Raw genomic sequence first — 17089 nt, forward strand, 5'->3', positions numbered from 1 at the left:
TGCTCTGTTCGCCTATTTCTTCCTTTGCGAGCACTTCTAGTCCACCTCTCCATGCACAGATGTAGGAATCCACTCCACAATTGCCTCCACCATCAATTTACCGAATCAAGTCCGACAAAAAGGTCCAACCCGAGCGGGAGCCACCAAATGTGCGACCTACTCCTTTATAGCCGCCACCGGAAGTCAGAAATATTACATTTTATGTTCAGTAGGATCACATCCAGTCGCCATTTTCAATCAATATTTTAAGCTTTATCATTTATTTGTTCTATCATTAAATATTACACCATTTTTCTCTTCATGCATGCCTCCTTTTTCCTGCACCTAGCACATCTTGGTTTTAATTTTTAAAAGTTTCTTCATTGTCAGTTAGCAAAATGAAAATCAGAATGTTAGTATGGCATGGTTACAGCACAGATCTCAAAAGCATAAACAAGGTAAGCAGGTACTCTAATCACCAGTCTAGAGTTCAATAACATCTTGAATTAACTCACTATGACATTCAAAAAATCAATAACTGAGTCATACATAATTTCCAATGGTTTGTGTATTTAAAGAAAGCAATAATAAAGCTTACCTGTTCTCACAATCCCTCTTGCAAGGCAACAATACTGCCAAATATGCACAGCAAGCGATCACATGTGTGTGTTTTAGTTATGTCATTGCCAATTGCCATTGTCTATTTCCATCTCCATAACCTAACCCAATTTCATCACTTCCTCAGCTGCTGAAAAACCCATTCTTGCCCTTGTTACCTCTAGACTTGACAATTCCAATGCTCTCATGTCAGGACTCGAATGTCCTGCTCTTCACAAACTTGAGGTCATACAAAACTCTGCTGTCCATGGCATAATTTGCAAACGGCCCATTCACCCATATGCTCATTGATATCCAAAGGCTCCTGGTTAAGAAACATTTCAATTTTAAAATTCTCATCCTGGTTTTCAAATCTCAATTTGGCCTCACACGTCCCCATCTGTGTAATCTCCTTCAATCCCACAACCCTCCCAATTCTGGCCATGGGCATTCTTGATTTTAAAATCAGTCCATCTTTGGTGGCTATCCCATCAGATACATAGGACCTAGCTCTGGAATTCCTTCCTTAAACCTTTCCATCGCTTTCCTCCTTTAAGACATTCCTTAAAATCTACCTCTTTGAACAAGCTTTTGGTCATCTCCCCCAATATCTCTTTATACTGCTCTGTGTCAAATGTTGTTTGACAACTCTCCTGTGAAGGGCTTGGGACATTTGACGATGTTAGACGGCATTATATAGAAGTACAGGCTGTTCTTTTTTTTTTCTAAAAAGGGCAAATTTAGCATGGCCAATCCGTCTACCCTGCACTTTCGGTTGTGGGGGTGAAACCCACGCAGACACGGGGAGAATGTGGAAACTCCACATGGACAGTGACCCGGGGCCGGGATAGAACCCAGGTCCTTGACATAATGAAGCAGCAGTGCTAGCCACTGCACTACCGTGCTGTCCTGGGTTCTTGTTATTTTAACAGTAATACAGACCAGGCAATTTAGCTCAGTGGATGGAAGTCTCAAAACTATTTTTACAGCACAAATTATTAAAGTTGCAGGCTTGACTAGGTTCTTTGTTACAATTTAAAACCTAACAGGATCCACACACCGTCAGGTTCCAGTTTGGTCAAATGTTCTGCACATGACCACAGCACACCATGACAACCCACATGGTTAAAATCTTACCTGATTCACATTCATTTTTGGTCTTGTTCAAGTCAGCACTATCATCAACAAACTGACAGATAGAGAAAAGCCTGCAGCCTCTCTGACAAGCGTAGAGTTCCTCCTCCTGCCATTATGGGGAAAGAAAAACGAAAATGATAAATGATATATCCAAATTCAAAAGGGCAGTTCCACTATTTTCTCTAAGGTGCATTGAACTTGGAACTTCCCTAGTCTTTATATATTAGCTACTCAAAGTAAACTCATGTGAATTATTAAAACATTTTTATAGATTTGTTCACCAGGAGTGGACAAAGATTTCAAGGAGATTCCTGCTAACTGCAATAATTTATCTGCACGTATCCAATCAAAAATATTTTATTACTAATGATAATGTGTTACAGGAAAAATTGTCATGTACTCTTTCCAAAATATTCCTGCGACAAAGCTAATTGAATTTAAACAGACAGACAAGATTGCCAGAAGTTTTGGACTGCTCCTCATTAACTCTCTGCGCAATACAGTCCCAAGAGCTTGGAGAATTAGGTAATTCAGCTCTCCCAGCCCCCGCCATTCAATCAGATCATGGCTGATCTCTTCCTGGTCTCAAATCCGCCACCCTGCCTGTTCCCCATATCCTTTTAACCAGTTTTATTAAAATCAGAAATCTATCTGCTTCTGAAACCATTTAATACTCCAGACTCCATCACACTATGGGGCAGCAAGTTCCTCAAATTCACCACCTTTGCGAGAAGTAGTTCCTCCTTATTTCAGTTTTAAAGCCACCGCCTCTCAACCTATATCTGCGACCTCTTGTTCTAGATTGCCCCACAAGGGGGAACAATTGGTCTACGTTTACTTTATCAATCTCTCTTATTTTATATACTTCTGGGCTGCAGGGTGCTGTTGTGGTTAGCACTGCTGCCTACAGTGCTGATCCCGGCCCTGGGTCACTGTCTGTGTGGAGTTTCACCCACACAACCCAAAGATGTGCAGGATTGATCACGCTAAATTGCCTCTTAATTGGAAAAAATTAATTGGATACTCTAAATTTTTTTATTTTAAAAAAAAAGTATTTTATATACCTCAATCAAATTTCCTCTCATTCTTCTAATTTCCAGTGAGTACAAGCACAAACTGTTCAATCTCTCCTCATACATCAACAATTCCCTTCCATTCCCGGAATCATTTGGTGAGCCTCTTCTGAACTGCCACCAAAGCCACCACATTCTTCCTCAAATAAGGAGACCAAAACTAGACACCATACTCCAGATGTGGTCTCATCAACACCCTATACAATTGCGATAACACTTCTCCACTTTTATACTAAAGTCATTTTGCAACCAACACTAAAATTCTATTTGCCTTTATTACATGCTGTAACTGTAAGCCTACTTAGGTCAGCAGCGGCTTGCAGTTGGGAAAAAGTAAACTATTCAATATCCATACTAAATTGGAATCTAGTGCTCTTCTGATGAAAGCTTGTTTGTGGATGTCAGTTGAGAAATGATTGGGTTTAGATAATATCCCCCATGGCCAAATAACCTGCCAACTCATCATTCACATTTATGCAAATGATGGATATTTGAAAGATCAGTAAGGGAATCTAGAGTTACAGGGAAAGGGCAGGAAATAGATGTGAGGAACGCTGGATCAACCATGATCCTATTGAATGGTGGAGCAGGGGCTGAACGACCTATTCCTACTCTTCTGATGAGTCGACAGTGGGAATCCTGAGATTTAATGATATCTATTCATATGAGGAAAGATCAGTTAGGATTATATTCATTGGCGTTTAGAAAGAAAGAGTGAATGAGAGGGGATCTCATAGAAACGTATAAAATTTAACAGGATTAGAATTTCATAGAATTTACAGTGCAGAAGATGGCCATTCAGCCCATCTAGTCTGCACCAGCCCTTGGAACGAGCACCCTCCTTAAGCCCACGCCTCCGCCCGATCCCTGTAACCCAGTAACCACACTTACCCATTTGGACACTAAGGGAAATTTAGCATGGCCAATCCACCTAACCTGCACATCTTTGGACTGTGGGAGGGAACCGGAACACCCAGAGGAAACCCACACAGACACGGGGAGAACGTGCAGACTCCGCACAGGCAGTGACCCAAGCTGGAATCAAACCTGGGACCCTGGAGCTGTGAAGCAACTGTGCTAACCACTGTGTTACCGTGCTACCCCTGCAGGATAGATTCAGAAAGAATGTTGCCAATGGTGGGGAAGTCCAGAACTAAGGGTCATAGTTTAAGGATAAGGAGTAAACCTTTTAGGACTGAGGTGAGGAGAAATTTCTTCACCCAGAGAGTGGTGAATCTGTGGAATTCACTACCACAAAAAGTAGTTGAGGCCAAAATGTTGTGTAATTTCAAGAAGGAGTTAGATACAGCTCTTGGAGTTAATGACATTTTTGTTTAGAATTTACAGGTAGTCATTCGGCCAAGCGAGTCTGCACCGGCCCTGGGAATGAGCACCCTACTTAAGCTCACACCTCCACCCGATAATCCCATCTAACAATTTAGCATGGCCAATCCACCTAACCTGCACATCTTTGGATTGTGGGAGGAAACTAGAGCACCCGGAGGAAACTCACACAGACACAGGGTGAAAGTCACCAGAGGTCAGAATCGATCCCGAGATCCTGGAGCAGTGAGGCAGCAGTGCTAACCCCTCAGTCACAGTGCTGTCCTTTTCCTTCTATTTTCTATGCATCAGGGATGTGTGCTTCTTCCATGGGTCTTCAGCTGACTGAATTAGTTTGATTCTCGACCCACAGATCTTTGAGCATATGGGGTAGGTAGTCCCACAATGTAGTAGGATCCGGAGTGCGGGATGGGTTTCCTTTTCCTCTCTGTTGCTGCTCACCTCATCATTTACACATTGTGACTCAAAAGTATGATGTAGCTTGATGGACAAGTTGTTGGCATTTTGAATAGTTGGTAACAATCTCCTCCAGTCATTAATGTCAATGTTGCTATGCTTTAAACAGAATTTCAGAATGTCTTTATCCTCCCCTGGAATGTTGGCAATTTGAGAGTTGATAAAACGGGACCAGGTAGGGGTGAGGCTTTTTTGCCACCCAGACACAAGTGTGCAATCCATCAAAGTTAATTTTGTAGGTTTTGCCTTAATGCTAGTGGAGCTGGTTTGAAGGAAACTCATGTTTGTTTGATGGTCCTCCCATTTATTAGAGAGGATGCAGCGCTGATAGAATTTCCTTAGTGCTCATAGGTCTTTGATACAGTGTCCAGATCTGATTGCAGTACAAGAGTATGGTGACAGCTGCTCTGTGCACTAGGACTTTTGTTGACTTGGAGGTCTTTGTAGAAGGTGGAACTGGCACAGCTGATCTCTTAGTCAACAGTGGCTTTTGCAGAGAGGTGCCTGCCAAGGTATTGGAAGGGCTAAATATATGCCAGGTGTGTCTCCTTCAATATATGAGAGAGGCGGAATATTTGACTGACCAGGTCAGGGTTAAGAGAATTGTTCAGAAATATTCAAGAACAGGCAATCAATCCCTTGTATGTAGAATTGAAGATCATAGATGAATTTACAGTACAGAAGGAGGCCATTTGGCCCATCGAGTCTGCACCAGCCCTTACAAAGAGCACCCTACTCAAGCCCACGTATCTATCCTATCCCCGTAACCCCCCCCTTAACCTTTTTGGAAGGGCAATTTAGCATGGCCAATCCACTTAACCCGCACATCTTTGGACTGTGGAAGGAAGCCAGAGCACCCGGAGGAAACCCACGCAGACACTGGGAGAACATGCAGACTGCACAGACAGTGACCCAGCTGGGAATCAAACCTGGGACCCTGGAACTGTGAAGCAACTGTGCTAACTACTATGCTACCGTGGGGCTTGGAAATCAATCTGCAGAATTGCAACGGCACTGCAGTCATCCACACACTGTTAATCATGTATGTCTGCAATGGTCAGTTTAGTTTTGGCACAGAGACAGCTCTGGTTAAAAGTTTTCCATCTAGCACATTCTCCCCATGTCTGATTGGGTTTCACCCCCACAACCCAAAGATGTGCAGATTAGGTGGATTGGCCACGCTATATTGCCCCTTAGAGAAAAAAAATTGGTTACTCCAAATTTATATTAAAAACATTTATTTTTAAAGTTTTCCATCTAGGTGGTATTTACTATCGACACCAGAGGACAGTTGATTTGGGGGGTGTATAGCCACCATCAGGTAGATTGTAAATAGTATGGGGTTATCCCATAACCTTGCTGGACCATGGTCCAGATTTTGAAGGGAGGCTCTTTTAGATCTCTCACTCTATGTAGTTACAGTCATATCATTATGAAGCACTTGCAGAATTGTGATTACATTTCTTGGACATTCAAACCACAATCCACAGAAACTTGCAATTTACCAAGTCAAATGAGTTGGTCAGGTTGATAAATACAATAAGAGTTTCTCATGTTGCTCCTGATATTTTTCCTGGATGCGACTGGCAACAATGGCCATGTTGGAGGCTCCTCCAAAGAATCTAAAATCATATCGTCTCTTGGGAGGATTTTCTCAGCCACAGAAAGTAGCTGATTAGGCTTTGCTGTTTTCCTTCGATGATGCTTCACCCTTAGTTTTTAAACACATGATACTGGAGGCTAGCCTGGAGAATATCAGCTGCCACTGAGGATTCACAGTTGAGTTGTTGAAAATGCTCTTTCCGACTTCCGGGTGCGGCGATGCAGAGCTAGGTCGCATATTCGGCAGCTCCTGCTTGGAACGGACTTTTGGGCTCTTTTACAGGGCCCCCACAGCATTTGTTTGACATTTCCCGGTGTGGGAAGAAGGCTGCAATATTCCCCCGACAGCGTCCCCCAGGAAGGGTATGTCTCTGGGTTGCCAGACACAGCATAAACAGTAAAAGATTTGGCTGCAACTGCAGGATAAACAGGGCCTCTTCCAGCATGCAGGCGGGGGAAGGGCAAGCTTAAAGCTGCAAGCTGACCGGAGGGCCTGTATCAAAGGTGAATTCTAGCAGCAGAGGGAACAACTGTGAAAAGACCTCATCAAGGCCACTGAAGGGACTTCCGGTTGCGGTGATGCCTAGCTAGCCGCACGCTTCGGCGGCTCCAGCTCCGACGGACCTTCGGGCTCTTTTAAGAGCCCCAACGGGGAATTTTTCGACGACGCAACCCGGTGTGGGGTGTGTGAGAAGGGAGTCCCCCCCAAACGAAGGAGGAAAAAACCAGCGGCGGCGGCTGCAGCGCAAGGAATCGTCGACCAAAGGGTCAGAAAGAGAGAAGTACAAGATGGCGGCGGAGAAAGCGCAGGCGACATGGGGGCCTGAGCAGGATGAAATTGTGAGACGGTGCGTGGAGCTGCTGACCCCGTTGCTACAGGCAATTGAGGGGCTCAAGGAGACATTTAAGACCCAGGAGACAGAGCTCCGCGTGGTGGAGCAGAAGGTGACAGATATTGAGGACGAGATCCTGGGCCTGGCCTGGCGGTTAAGACACAGGCGCACTTTTCATAAAAAGTGTACCGAAAGGATCGAAGCCCTAGAAAATGGAGCGCGAAGGAAGAACCTTCGGATACTGGGTCTCCCTGAGGGTGTGGAAGGAGTGGACTGTGGAGCGTACGCAAGTACGATGCTGAGCTCACTGATGGGTGCTGAGGCCCCTACGGGCCCCTTGGAGGTGGAGTGGGCAAATCGGATTCCGGCGAGAAGACCAAAAGCGGGAGAACCACCCAGGGCGATAATCGTGCGATTTTACCGCCTTAAGGATAGACAAGAGGTCCTGAGATGGGCTAAAAAGGTGCGGAGTAGCAGATGGGCGAATGCAGTGGTACGGGTATACCAGGATTGGAGTGCGGAGGTGGCGAGAAGGAGGGCGAGCTTCAACCGAGCCAAAGAGGTGTTGCATAAAAGGAAGGTGAAGTTCGGGATGCTGCAGCCGGCAAGACTATGGGTCACGTATCAGGAGAGACACCATTATTTCGAGACGGCGGAGGAAGCATGGACCTTCATCAAAGAAGAGAAATTGGATCGGAACTGAGGGACTGATGCTGCAGGAAATGTTATTGTTAATGTTATGGTTGAAGTTAATTGAGAAGTAAATTGGGAAGGGGGGAGACATTGGGGAAATGTGGGCGCCGGTGAGGGGGGAAAGACGGGACATAGTTGGAGAATGGGGAAGGGGAGGGGAAAGGGAGCTGCGCCATAAGAGGCGGGTCAGGTAAAGGGATGTTCCCACACCAGAAAGAATAAGGCGGGAAGACAGGCGCAAGGCGGATGGGAGTTCCCCACACGGGGGGGTCGAGGAGTGAGCAGGAGTAGCCAGGGTCAGTTGAAGTCAGCTGACTTACGGAAGTAATATGGGGGGAGCAATCATGCTAGAAAGAGATCTAAGGGGGGGGGGGGGGACAACTGGGTTGCTGCTGCGGAAATCCAAAAGGAAATGGCTAAAGAGTGGGTGGGCGGGGATGGTGTGCGACGCTGGGGGAGCGAGCGGGAGCGCGGAGGCGGGATATGGGACTGGCCTAGAGAAGGTAATGGCTAGTCGACACGGGAGGGAGGCAGGTAGCCCCCTAGTGAGGCTGATCACGTGGAACGTGAGAGGCCTGAACGGACCGATAAAAAGGGCCCGAGTGCTCGCGCATTTGAAAGGACTAAGGGCAGACGTGGTTATGCTCCAAGAGACGCACCTAAAGGTGGCGGACCAAGTTAGGCTAAGGAAAGGATGGGTGGGACAGGTGTTCCACTCAGGACTGGACGCAAAGAATAGAGGGATGGCCATTTTGGTGGGGAAACGGGGAGCATTTGAAGCAAAGAACATCGTAGCAGATAGCAGAGGTAGATATGTAATGGTGAGTGGCAGGCTGGAGGGAATGGAGGTCGTGTTGGTTAATGTGTATGCCCCAAACTGGGACGATGCGGGATTTATGAGACGGATGCTGGGGCGTATACCAGACCTGGAGGTAGGAAACTTGATTTTAGGAGGAGACTTTAATATGGTGCTGGACCCGGGGCTAGATAGATCCAGCTCAAGGACCGGAAGAAGGCCGGCAGCGGCCAAGGTACTTAAGGGGTTTATGGACCAAATGGGGGGAGTGGATCCATGGCGATTTCTAGTCCTAGGGCTAGGGAGTTTTCCTTCTTCTCCCATGTCCATAAAGTGTACTCCCGGATAGATTTTTTTGTTTTGGGAAGGTCGTTGATCTCTAGGGTGGAAGAAGCTGAGTACTCAGCCATAGCGGTTTCGGATCATGCCCCACATTGGGTGGACCTGGAATTAGGAGAGGAAAGGGAGCAGAGAACACTCTGGCGATTAGATGTGGGACTGATGGCGGATGAGGGAGTGTGTGCAAGAGTGCGGGGAGTATTGAGAGATACCTGGAGGTCAATGACGACGGCGAGGTCCCTGTGGGAGTGGTATGGGAAGCACTAAAAGCGGTGGTCAGAGAGCTGATCTCCATTGGGGCCCACAAAAGGAAAACAGAGGCCAAGGAAAGGGAATGATTACTGGGGGAGATTTTAAGGGTAGACAGGGAATTTGCAGAGACCCCGGAGGAGGAATTGTACAGGGAGAGGAGACGACTCCAGACGGAGTTTGACCTTCTGACCACCAGAAAGGCGGAGGTACTGTGGAGGAAGGCACAGGAGAGGAGGTATGAATATGGGGAAAAGGCTAGTCGCCTGTTGGCTCATCAATTGCGAAAGAGGGCAGCAGCGAGGGAGATAGGAGGAATTAGAGATGAAAGGGGAGACACGGTGCGAAGGGCAGGAAAGATAAATGAGGTGTTCAAGACCTTCTATGAGGAACTGTAGAGGTCTCAACCCCCAGAGGGAGAGGAGGGGATGCGGCAGTTCCTGGACCAATTGAGGTTCCCGAAAGTGGGAGCGGGGGGTGGTAGGCCTGGGGGCACCGATTGGGGTGGACGAGGTTATTAAGGGACTGGGAAGCATGCAAGCAGGGAAGGCCCCAGGACCAGACGGGTTCCCGGTGGAGTATTACAGAAAATGTGGACTTGTTGGCCCCGTTGATGGTGAGGATGTTCAATGAGGCCAGGAAAGGGGGGGACTCTACCCCCGACGATGTCGGAGGCGACGATATCGTTAATTTTGAATAGGGATAAAGATCCGTTGCAGTGCGGGTCCTATAGACCCATTTCATTATTGAACGTGGACGCCAAATTATTGGCAAAGGTACTGGCATCGAGGATAGAGGACTGTGTCCCGGGGGTGGTGCACGAAGACCAGACAGGGTTCGTAAAAGGGAGACAACTGAATGTTAACGTGCGACGACTATTAGGAGTGATAATGATGCCCCCAGTGGAGGGGGAGGCAGAGATAGTGGCGGCAATGGACGCAGAGAAGGCATTTGATAGGGAGTGGGAGTATTTATGGGAAGTGTTAAGGAGGTTTGGGTTTGGGGAACGGGTTTATTAGCTGGGTTAGACTTCTTTATGGGGCTCCAACGGCAAGCGTAGTTACAGGTCGACATAGATCGGAGTATTTCCGACTATATAGGGGAACAAGACAGGGATGCCCGCTGTCTCCATTGTTGTTCGCGTTGGCAATTGAACCTCTGGCCATGGCGTTGAGAGACTCCAGGAAATGGAGAGGGGTGATTAGAGGGGGAGAAGAACACCGAGTCTCGTTATACGCGGATGACCTATTGTTATACGTGTCGGACCCAGCGGGGGGGATGATAGAGGTTATGCAAATTTTGAGGGGGTTCGGGGATTTCTCGGGGTATAGGCTAAACATGGGGAAGAGTGAATTATTTGTGATACATCCAGGGGACCAGAGTAGAGAGATAGAAGGCTTGCCTCTAAGGAAAGTGGAAAGAAACTTCCGATACCTGGGGATTCAGATCGCTAGGAGCTGGGGAACCTTGCACAGACTTAATCTGACACGGTTGGTAGAACAAATGGAGGAGGACTTCAAGAGGTGGGACATGCAGCCTCTATCGCTGGCGGGCAGGGTGCAAGCAATTAAAATGATGGTCTACCCGAGGTTCTTATTTGTATTTCAATGTCTCCCTATACTAATCACCAAGACCTTTTTTAATAAAATAGACAGGAGCATCACGAGCTTCATGTGGGCAGGGAAAGTTCCGAGAGTAAGGAGGGGGTTCCTTCAGCGTAGTAGGGACAGAGGAGGATTGGCACTACCGAACTTGGGCGATTACTATTGGGCCGCCAATGTGGCAATGATACGTAAATGGATGATGAAGGGCGAGGGAGCGGCGTGGAAAAGACTAGAGAGAAAGTCCTGTAAAGGGACGAGTTTAGAGGCGCTGGTGACGGCGCCGCTACCGATCTCACCTAAAAGGTTTACCACGAACCCGGTGGTGGCGGCAACATTGAATATCTGGGGACAGTGGAGGCGACAGAGAGGGGTGCGGGGAGCCCTGGTGGGGTCCCCAATCAGGAACAACCATAGGTTCGCCCCAGGAAGAATGGATGGAGGATTTCAGAGCTGGTACCAGTTGGGAATTAGGAGGGTGGGAGATTTATTTATAGATGGGACTTTTGCGAGCTTGGGAGCATTGGAGGAAAAGTATAAGTTGCCCCGGGGAAATTTCTTGAGATATATGCAGGTGAGGGCGTTTACTAGACAACAGGTGAGGGAATTTCCGTTGCTCTAGACACAGGGGATACAGGACAGGGTGCTTTCAGGGGTGTGGGTCGGAGAGGGCAAGGTGTCAGAGATTTACCGAGAGATGAGGGAAGAGGGGGAGGAGTCGGTGGGCGAACTAAAAAGGAAAGTGGGAAGAAGAACTAGGGGAGGAGATAGAGGAGGGTATGTGGGCTGATGCCCTAAGCAGGGTAAATTCCTCTTCCTCATGCGCCAGGCTTAGCCTGATTCAATTTAAGGTGCTACATAGAGCACACATAACGGGAGCGAGATTGAGCAGGTTCTTTGGAGTAGAGGACAAATGTGGGAGGTGTGGCGGGAGCCCGGCAAACCACGCACATATGTTTTGGGCGTGCCCGGCACTGGAAGGGTATTGGAAGGGAGTGACGGGAGTGATTTTGCGGGTGGTGAAGGCCCGGGTCGAACCAGGCTGGGGGTTTGCTCTATTTGGAGTTGCGGAAGAGCCGGGAGTGCAGGAGGCGAAAGAGGCCGACGTTGTGGCCTTTGCGTCCCTAGTAGCCCGGCGCAGGATCCTACTCATGTGGAAAGAGGCGAAAACCCCCCGGACTGGAGGCCTGGGTAAATGATATGGCGGGGTTCATTAAACTGGAGCAGATAAAGTTTGCCCTGAGAGGATCGGTTCAAGGGTTCACCAGGCGGTGGCAGCCATTTCTCGACTACCTAGGGGAACGTTAGAGGGAAGACAGATGACCAGCAGCAGCAACCCAGGGGAAAGGGGGGGGGGGGGGGGTTTAGTTTAGTTTAGGTCAAAGATAAAGGGGTTTTGTTACTTATGTACTGTTAAAAATTTCTGTATTGTTATTGTTGTGTTTGCTTTGTAAGAGGGGAAAAATTGTTGTTTGGGAAAAAAATTTCAATAAAACATATTTAAAAAAAAAAGAAAATGCTCTTTCCAGTGTTGACAGTGTCACCCTTAATTAGAGAAACACCATCCTATGGGCAAAGATGATTTTGCCCATTTGACCTTGGTTAATAGATGGTCCTGGTGGCTCAAAATGATCAACATAATGAATTTCTCGGCCTCTCTCTTCCCTTGTGACCTTTAGCTTTTGGGTGTGAAGCTTTGAGCCATTTGAATGCTGCGTTCTTCACTTGGAGCCTTGTGCTGTTCTGCCAGGCAATGAAGGATGCTTCTTTTTGTTCTTTAGAGGTCACATATTTCAGCATGGTTTTCATTGAACCAGTTTTAGAGACGATGGTGCTCAAATCCAGTGGTCTGGGCATTGGAGTCCAGCACAGCTTACTTTCTTTGATCCCACTGTTCTGGAATTGCATTGGATGTGAAGTTTTTCCAGATTGGCGAACAGGCAGAATATTGGCTCTTCAGGTTTATGCAAATGTTGGACATCTGGATGAAGGCTAAAAGCCTACTAAAAGCCTACTAACAGATGTGAATCAGAACCCAGGAAAATTTCAGGAGAGAAAATTTACTAACCAGTTAAGTTGCCAACAATAAATGCAAATATGGGGCAATGAAATATGGAAGTGGTATGGGCTTTTAGAACAAAGTACTTCGTCACGGGCTAGTTTAGCACAGGGCTAAAGAGCTGGCTTTTAAAGCAGACCAACAACGCAGGTTCAATTCCCGTACCAGCCTCCCCGAACAGGCGCCGGAAAATGGTGACTGGGGGCTTTTCTCAGTAACTGCATTTGAAGCCTACTTGGGACAATAAGCGATTTTCATTTTTTTCATTTCATCACAAATATATCACACAAATTTTAATTCCTTGTAGAATTTGTGCAGAAATTTTAATTCCTTGCAGAATTTGTGCAGAAAATACCAGCTAGTAGAAAGGAAAACAATGATTTACTGCAATTCAATCCCCAAAGCAAGTATACTTCAAACATGCCTGATCAGAGTCCAGTATTGCATGAACCAAAGATACAGCATTTTGGTGTTACCGTGGATTATAAACCATTTATTTTGGCTAAAAATCTTATCACGCTTACAGGACTTGTTAGAGCAGATGCAGAAAGAATGTTTCCCCTGCCTGGAGGGACATGAAACAGGGAGCATGGTCTCAGAATAAGAGGCAGCCATATAAGACTGAGATAAAAAGAAATTTCTTCAATGAGGATGGTGAATCTTTGGAATCTATATCCCAGAGGGCGACATCATTCAGTATACTCAAGGCAGAGATGGACAGATTTCTAGACAATGAAGATATCAAAAGAACATGGGAAAAGTGTGGGAAAATGGCATTGGAGGTAGAAGATTAGCCATGGTCGAATTGAGTGACGGAACAGGCTCGAGGGGTCAAATGGCCTAATTCTGCTCCTGTTTCCTATGATCCTCAAGGAATCACACAGGTGGCATCACTTAGGTTGGAAACACACATTCCCATCTGGATTGGATTTGTTTATTGTCACGTGTACCGAGGTACAGTGAAAAGTATTTTTCTGCGAGCAGCTCAACAGATCATTAAGTACATGAGAAGAAAAGGGAATAAAAGAAAATACATAATAGGGCAACACGACATATACAATGTAACTACACAAGCACTGGCATCGGATGAAGCATACAGGGTGTAGTGGGTCATTTAGGAGTCTGGTGACAGTGGGGAAGAAGCTGTTTTTGAGTCTGTTCGTGCGTGTTCTCAGACTTCTGTATCTCCTGGATTGAACCTAGACAAAGCTTGGAAAGTGGGCCCAACTGGAAAAATTACAACCAAGTACAAACTGTTCAGTCATAATTATTTAATCCTACTTGTTTGAAAGGCAGGAGGAAACCATTTGTGGCCAGTCAATTGGTGAATGAAAAAAACTAAAAATGGAATCAGAATACTGAACAATTACAGAAATTAAGTGAGAACTTTTGCCTCCAAGAACTTACAACTCCAAAAATAGTTCCATGGGCCTCAAACTTAAGAATAATAATGCAGCAATTGTTAGATGGACTGCTATAGTTCAAGGAGGCAACACCTTCTCACGGTCAATTAGGGATGGACATCAAATATGACACACAAGATAAGAGCACTTTCAGATTGGTACACTATTACTAGTGGAGTGCCATAGGGATCATGCTGGATCCTCAACTATTTATAATCTATATCAAAGATTTGGATGAAGGGACTAAGCATTTGGTGGGAAAATAAATCAAGGGGAGATAACGGTCTAGAAGGGGATATAGATAGGTTAAATGAGTGAGCAGAAATTTGGCAGATTGAGTATAGTATGGGGAAATGAGAATAGTATGGGGAAATGAGAACTTGCCCACTTTGGCAGGAGTCTATTACATGGAGAGATTGCAGAACTGGGTGGTACAGAGAAATCTGGGTGTCATATCAATTCAGAAGAGGCCCTTCGGCCCATCAAACCTGCACTGACAAAACAAATCTACTCTAATCCCACTTCCCAGCACTTGGCCCATAGCCTTGAATGTTATGGCATTTAAAGTGCTCAGCCAAGTACTTTTTAAAGATTGTGAGGTTTTCTGCCTCAACTAATCTCCCAGGCAGTGCATTCCAGATTCCCACCACCCTCTGGATAGAACATTTTTCCTCAAAACCCCTCTAAACCTCCTGCCTTTCACCTTAAACTTATGCCCCCTGGTTATTGACCTTTCCACCAAGGGGAGGGAACAGTTGCTTTCTATCCACCCTGTCCATACCCCTCAATCTTATACACCTCAATCAGGTCTTCTCTCGGTCATCCATGCTTCAAAGAAAACAACCCTAGCTTATCCAGCCTCTCTTCATTGCCAAAATGCTCCATTCCAGACAACATCCTGGTCAATCTCCTCTGCACCCTCTCTAGCGCAATCACATCCTTCCTATTGTGTGGCATCCAGAACTACACACAACTCCAATTATGGCCTCAACAAAGTCCTGTACAGCTCCAACATTACCCCACCTGCTCTTATAATCTATTCCATGGCTGATAAACAGTAAGAAGTCTTACAACATCAGGTTAAAGTCCAATAGATTTGTTTCAAACACTAGCTTTCGGAGCACTGCTCCTTCCTCATTCACCTGAACTGTGCTCACCCCAGTCCAACACCGGTATCTCCACATCATGGTTGATAAAGGCAAGAGTCCTGTATGTTTTAACTACCCTGCTGGCCTGCCACCTTAAGGGATCTGAGAACAAGCCCCCAACATCCCTCTGTTCCTCTGAGCTTCCTAGTGTCTGCCATTCACTGAGTGCTCCCTTGTTGTGTTACTCCTTCAAAAGTGCATCACCTCACTTTTCAGGGCTAAATTCCATCTGCCACTGATCTGCCCATTTATATCCTCCTGTGACCTAATAATAAGGGACTCAGCAATGATCCTGGTGGTATGCCACTAGACACTGGCCACCAGGTCACACAAACAGCTTTCTACCACCAACCTATTAAATGGAGAGATTGCAGAAGTGAATAGGAAGGCAAATAAATGCAGTAGAAGGTGCTTGGTGAGGTTGTGGAAGAGGCGCTGCGGGGGGGGGGGGGGGGGGGGGGGGTATTCTTCTCCTTTTTCACATTTTCTCCCAAATTTACACCCAACAATAAACAATAAGCAGTAACAAATGTAATGTCAATCCCCATAACAATAACAACGATCCCATCCTCCCACCAAACCCCAGACACTGGCCCGCATGTTAACATAAACAAAACATAAACAAATGACAAAAAGGAATCAGGAATCACCCATAGTCACCATTAACACGTACAGGTCCCCTCCCCCCAATCCTCCCAGCCCCCCAACCCCCCTAATGTTCGATGCAATCCAATTCTCAGAAGTGCATAATGAATAACGCCCATGAATTGCAGAACCCCTCCATCCTTGTACTCAGTTCAAATTTGACCTTTTTAAGCATTAAGAATTCCAGCAGGTCCCCCCGCCACACCAGGGCACAGGGTGGAGAGGTTGATCTCCACCCTAACAGGATCTGCCTTCGGGCGATCAACGAGGTGAAGGCTACAACCTCTGCCTCCGTGCCCGTTTCGAATCCCGGCTGGTCCGACACCCCGAATATGGCCTCCCGAGGGCCTGGGTCCAGTTTCACATGCACCACTTTAAGAGATTACCCTAAACACCTCCTTCCAGTAATCCTCCAGCTTTGGACAGGCTCAAAACATTTGAACGTGGTGTAACCATCTGGGATGGCCACTTACAAAGGATCACGGGAAATATGGCCACCTGCAAAGGACCATGGGAAATATGGTCAACCCAGGAGACGCTCAGAGCTTATGTCACTAGATGCTATTGAAACCCCCAGCTACTTTGCAATCTAATGGCCCATTTCCCCAGAACAAAAGACCTGTACTCAGGTAACAGATACAGAAACAGACTCATCAGCGCCACTCCCTTTGCTCAGGGAGCCCAAAAAGCCAAGGTCAATGATCGCTCAGGACATGCCCTGCCATCAAGGCACCTGCCCCTATATTGGCCAAAATCGAAGGCAGTAATCGAAGCCTACCAAATAATTGGGTCCCAAGCGAAGGACCGCAAAACCCCAGAAGGATAAAGAGAGACACTACCATGCGTTCAGTCTCTCTTGGCCCCGGCCTACGCCTAAAACCAAGTGTAGCATTACGACCAGAAGACAAGTTCAAGACCAACGATCGCTATCGGACAGATGAGCCCAGCAGAAATGAAGCCACTTCTACCAAGCCATGCAAGATCCGAACCAAAGGCCTTGTTCATCTGCAAAGAGCCGGTTGCCCTGAAGTTAAGTATAGGTTATTGTAGTTTGTCAGGTATAGTTTAACTTGTAGTGTTTTATGTTGCATGTCGAAGTAATCCTTGTGTGTAAATAAACTATCTTTGAACTTGA

The 17089-nt window shown here is 46.6% G+C and overlaps 1 protein-coding gene across 1 annotated transcript in view; it reads right to left on the reverse strand.

The window, feature by feature from the left end:
• tmem59 (transmembrane protein 59) overlaps positions 1-17089 on the reverse strand; it is an 83434-nt gene that overhangs the window by 50505 nt on the left and 15840 nt on the right. Inside the window, exon 2 of the mRNA XM_072511325.1 lies at positions 1714-1819. Coding sequence (XP_072367426.1) covers positions 1714-1819 — 106 coding nt within the window. The remainder of the gene's footprint in view (positions 1-1713; positions 1820-17089) is intronic.

The sequence above is a fragment of the Scyliorhinus torazame genome, chromosome 7 (genome assembly GCF_047496885.1).
Source record: "Scyliorhinus torazame isolate Kashiwa2021f chromosome 7, sScyTor2.1, whole genome shotgun sequence".
Taxonomy (NCBI): Eukaryota; Metazoa; Chordata; class Chondrichthyes; order Carcharhiniformes; family Scyliorhinidae; genus Scyliorhinus; species Scyliorhinus torazame.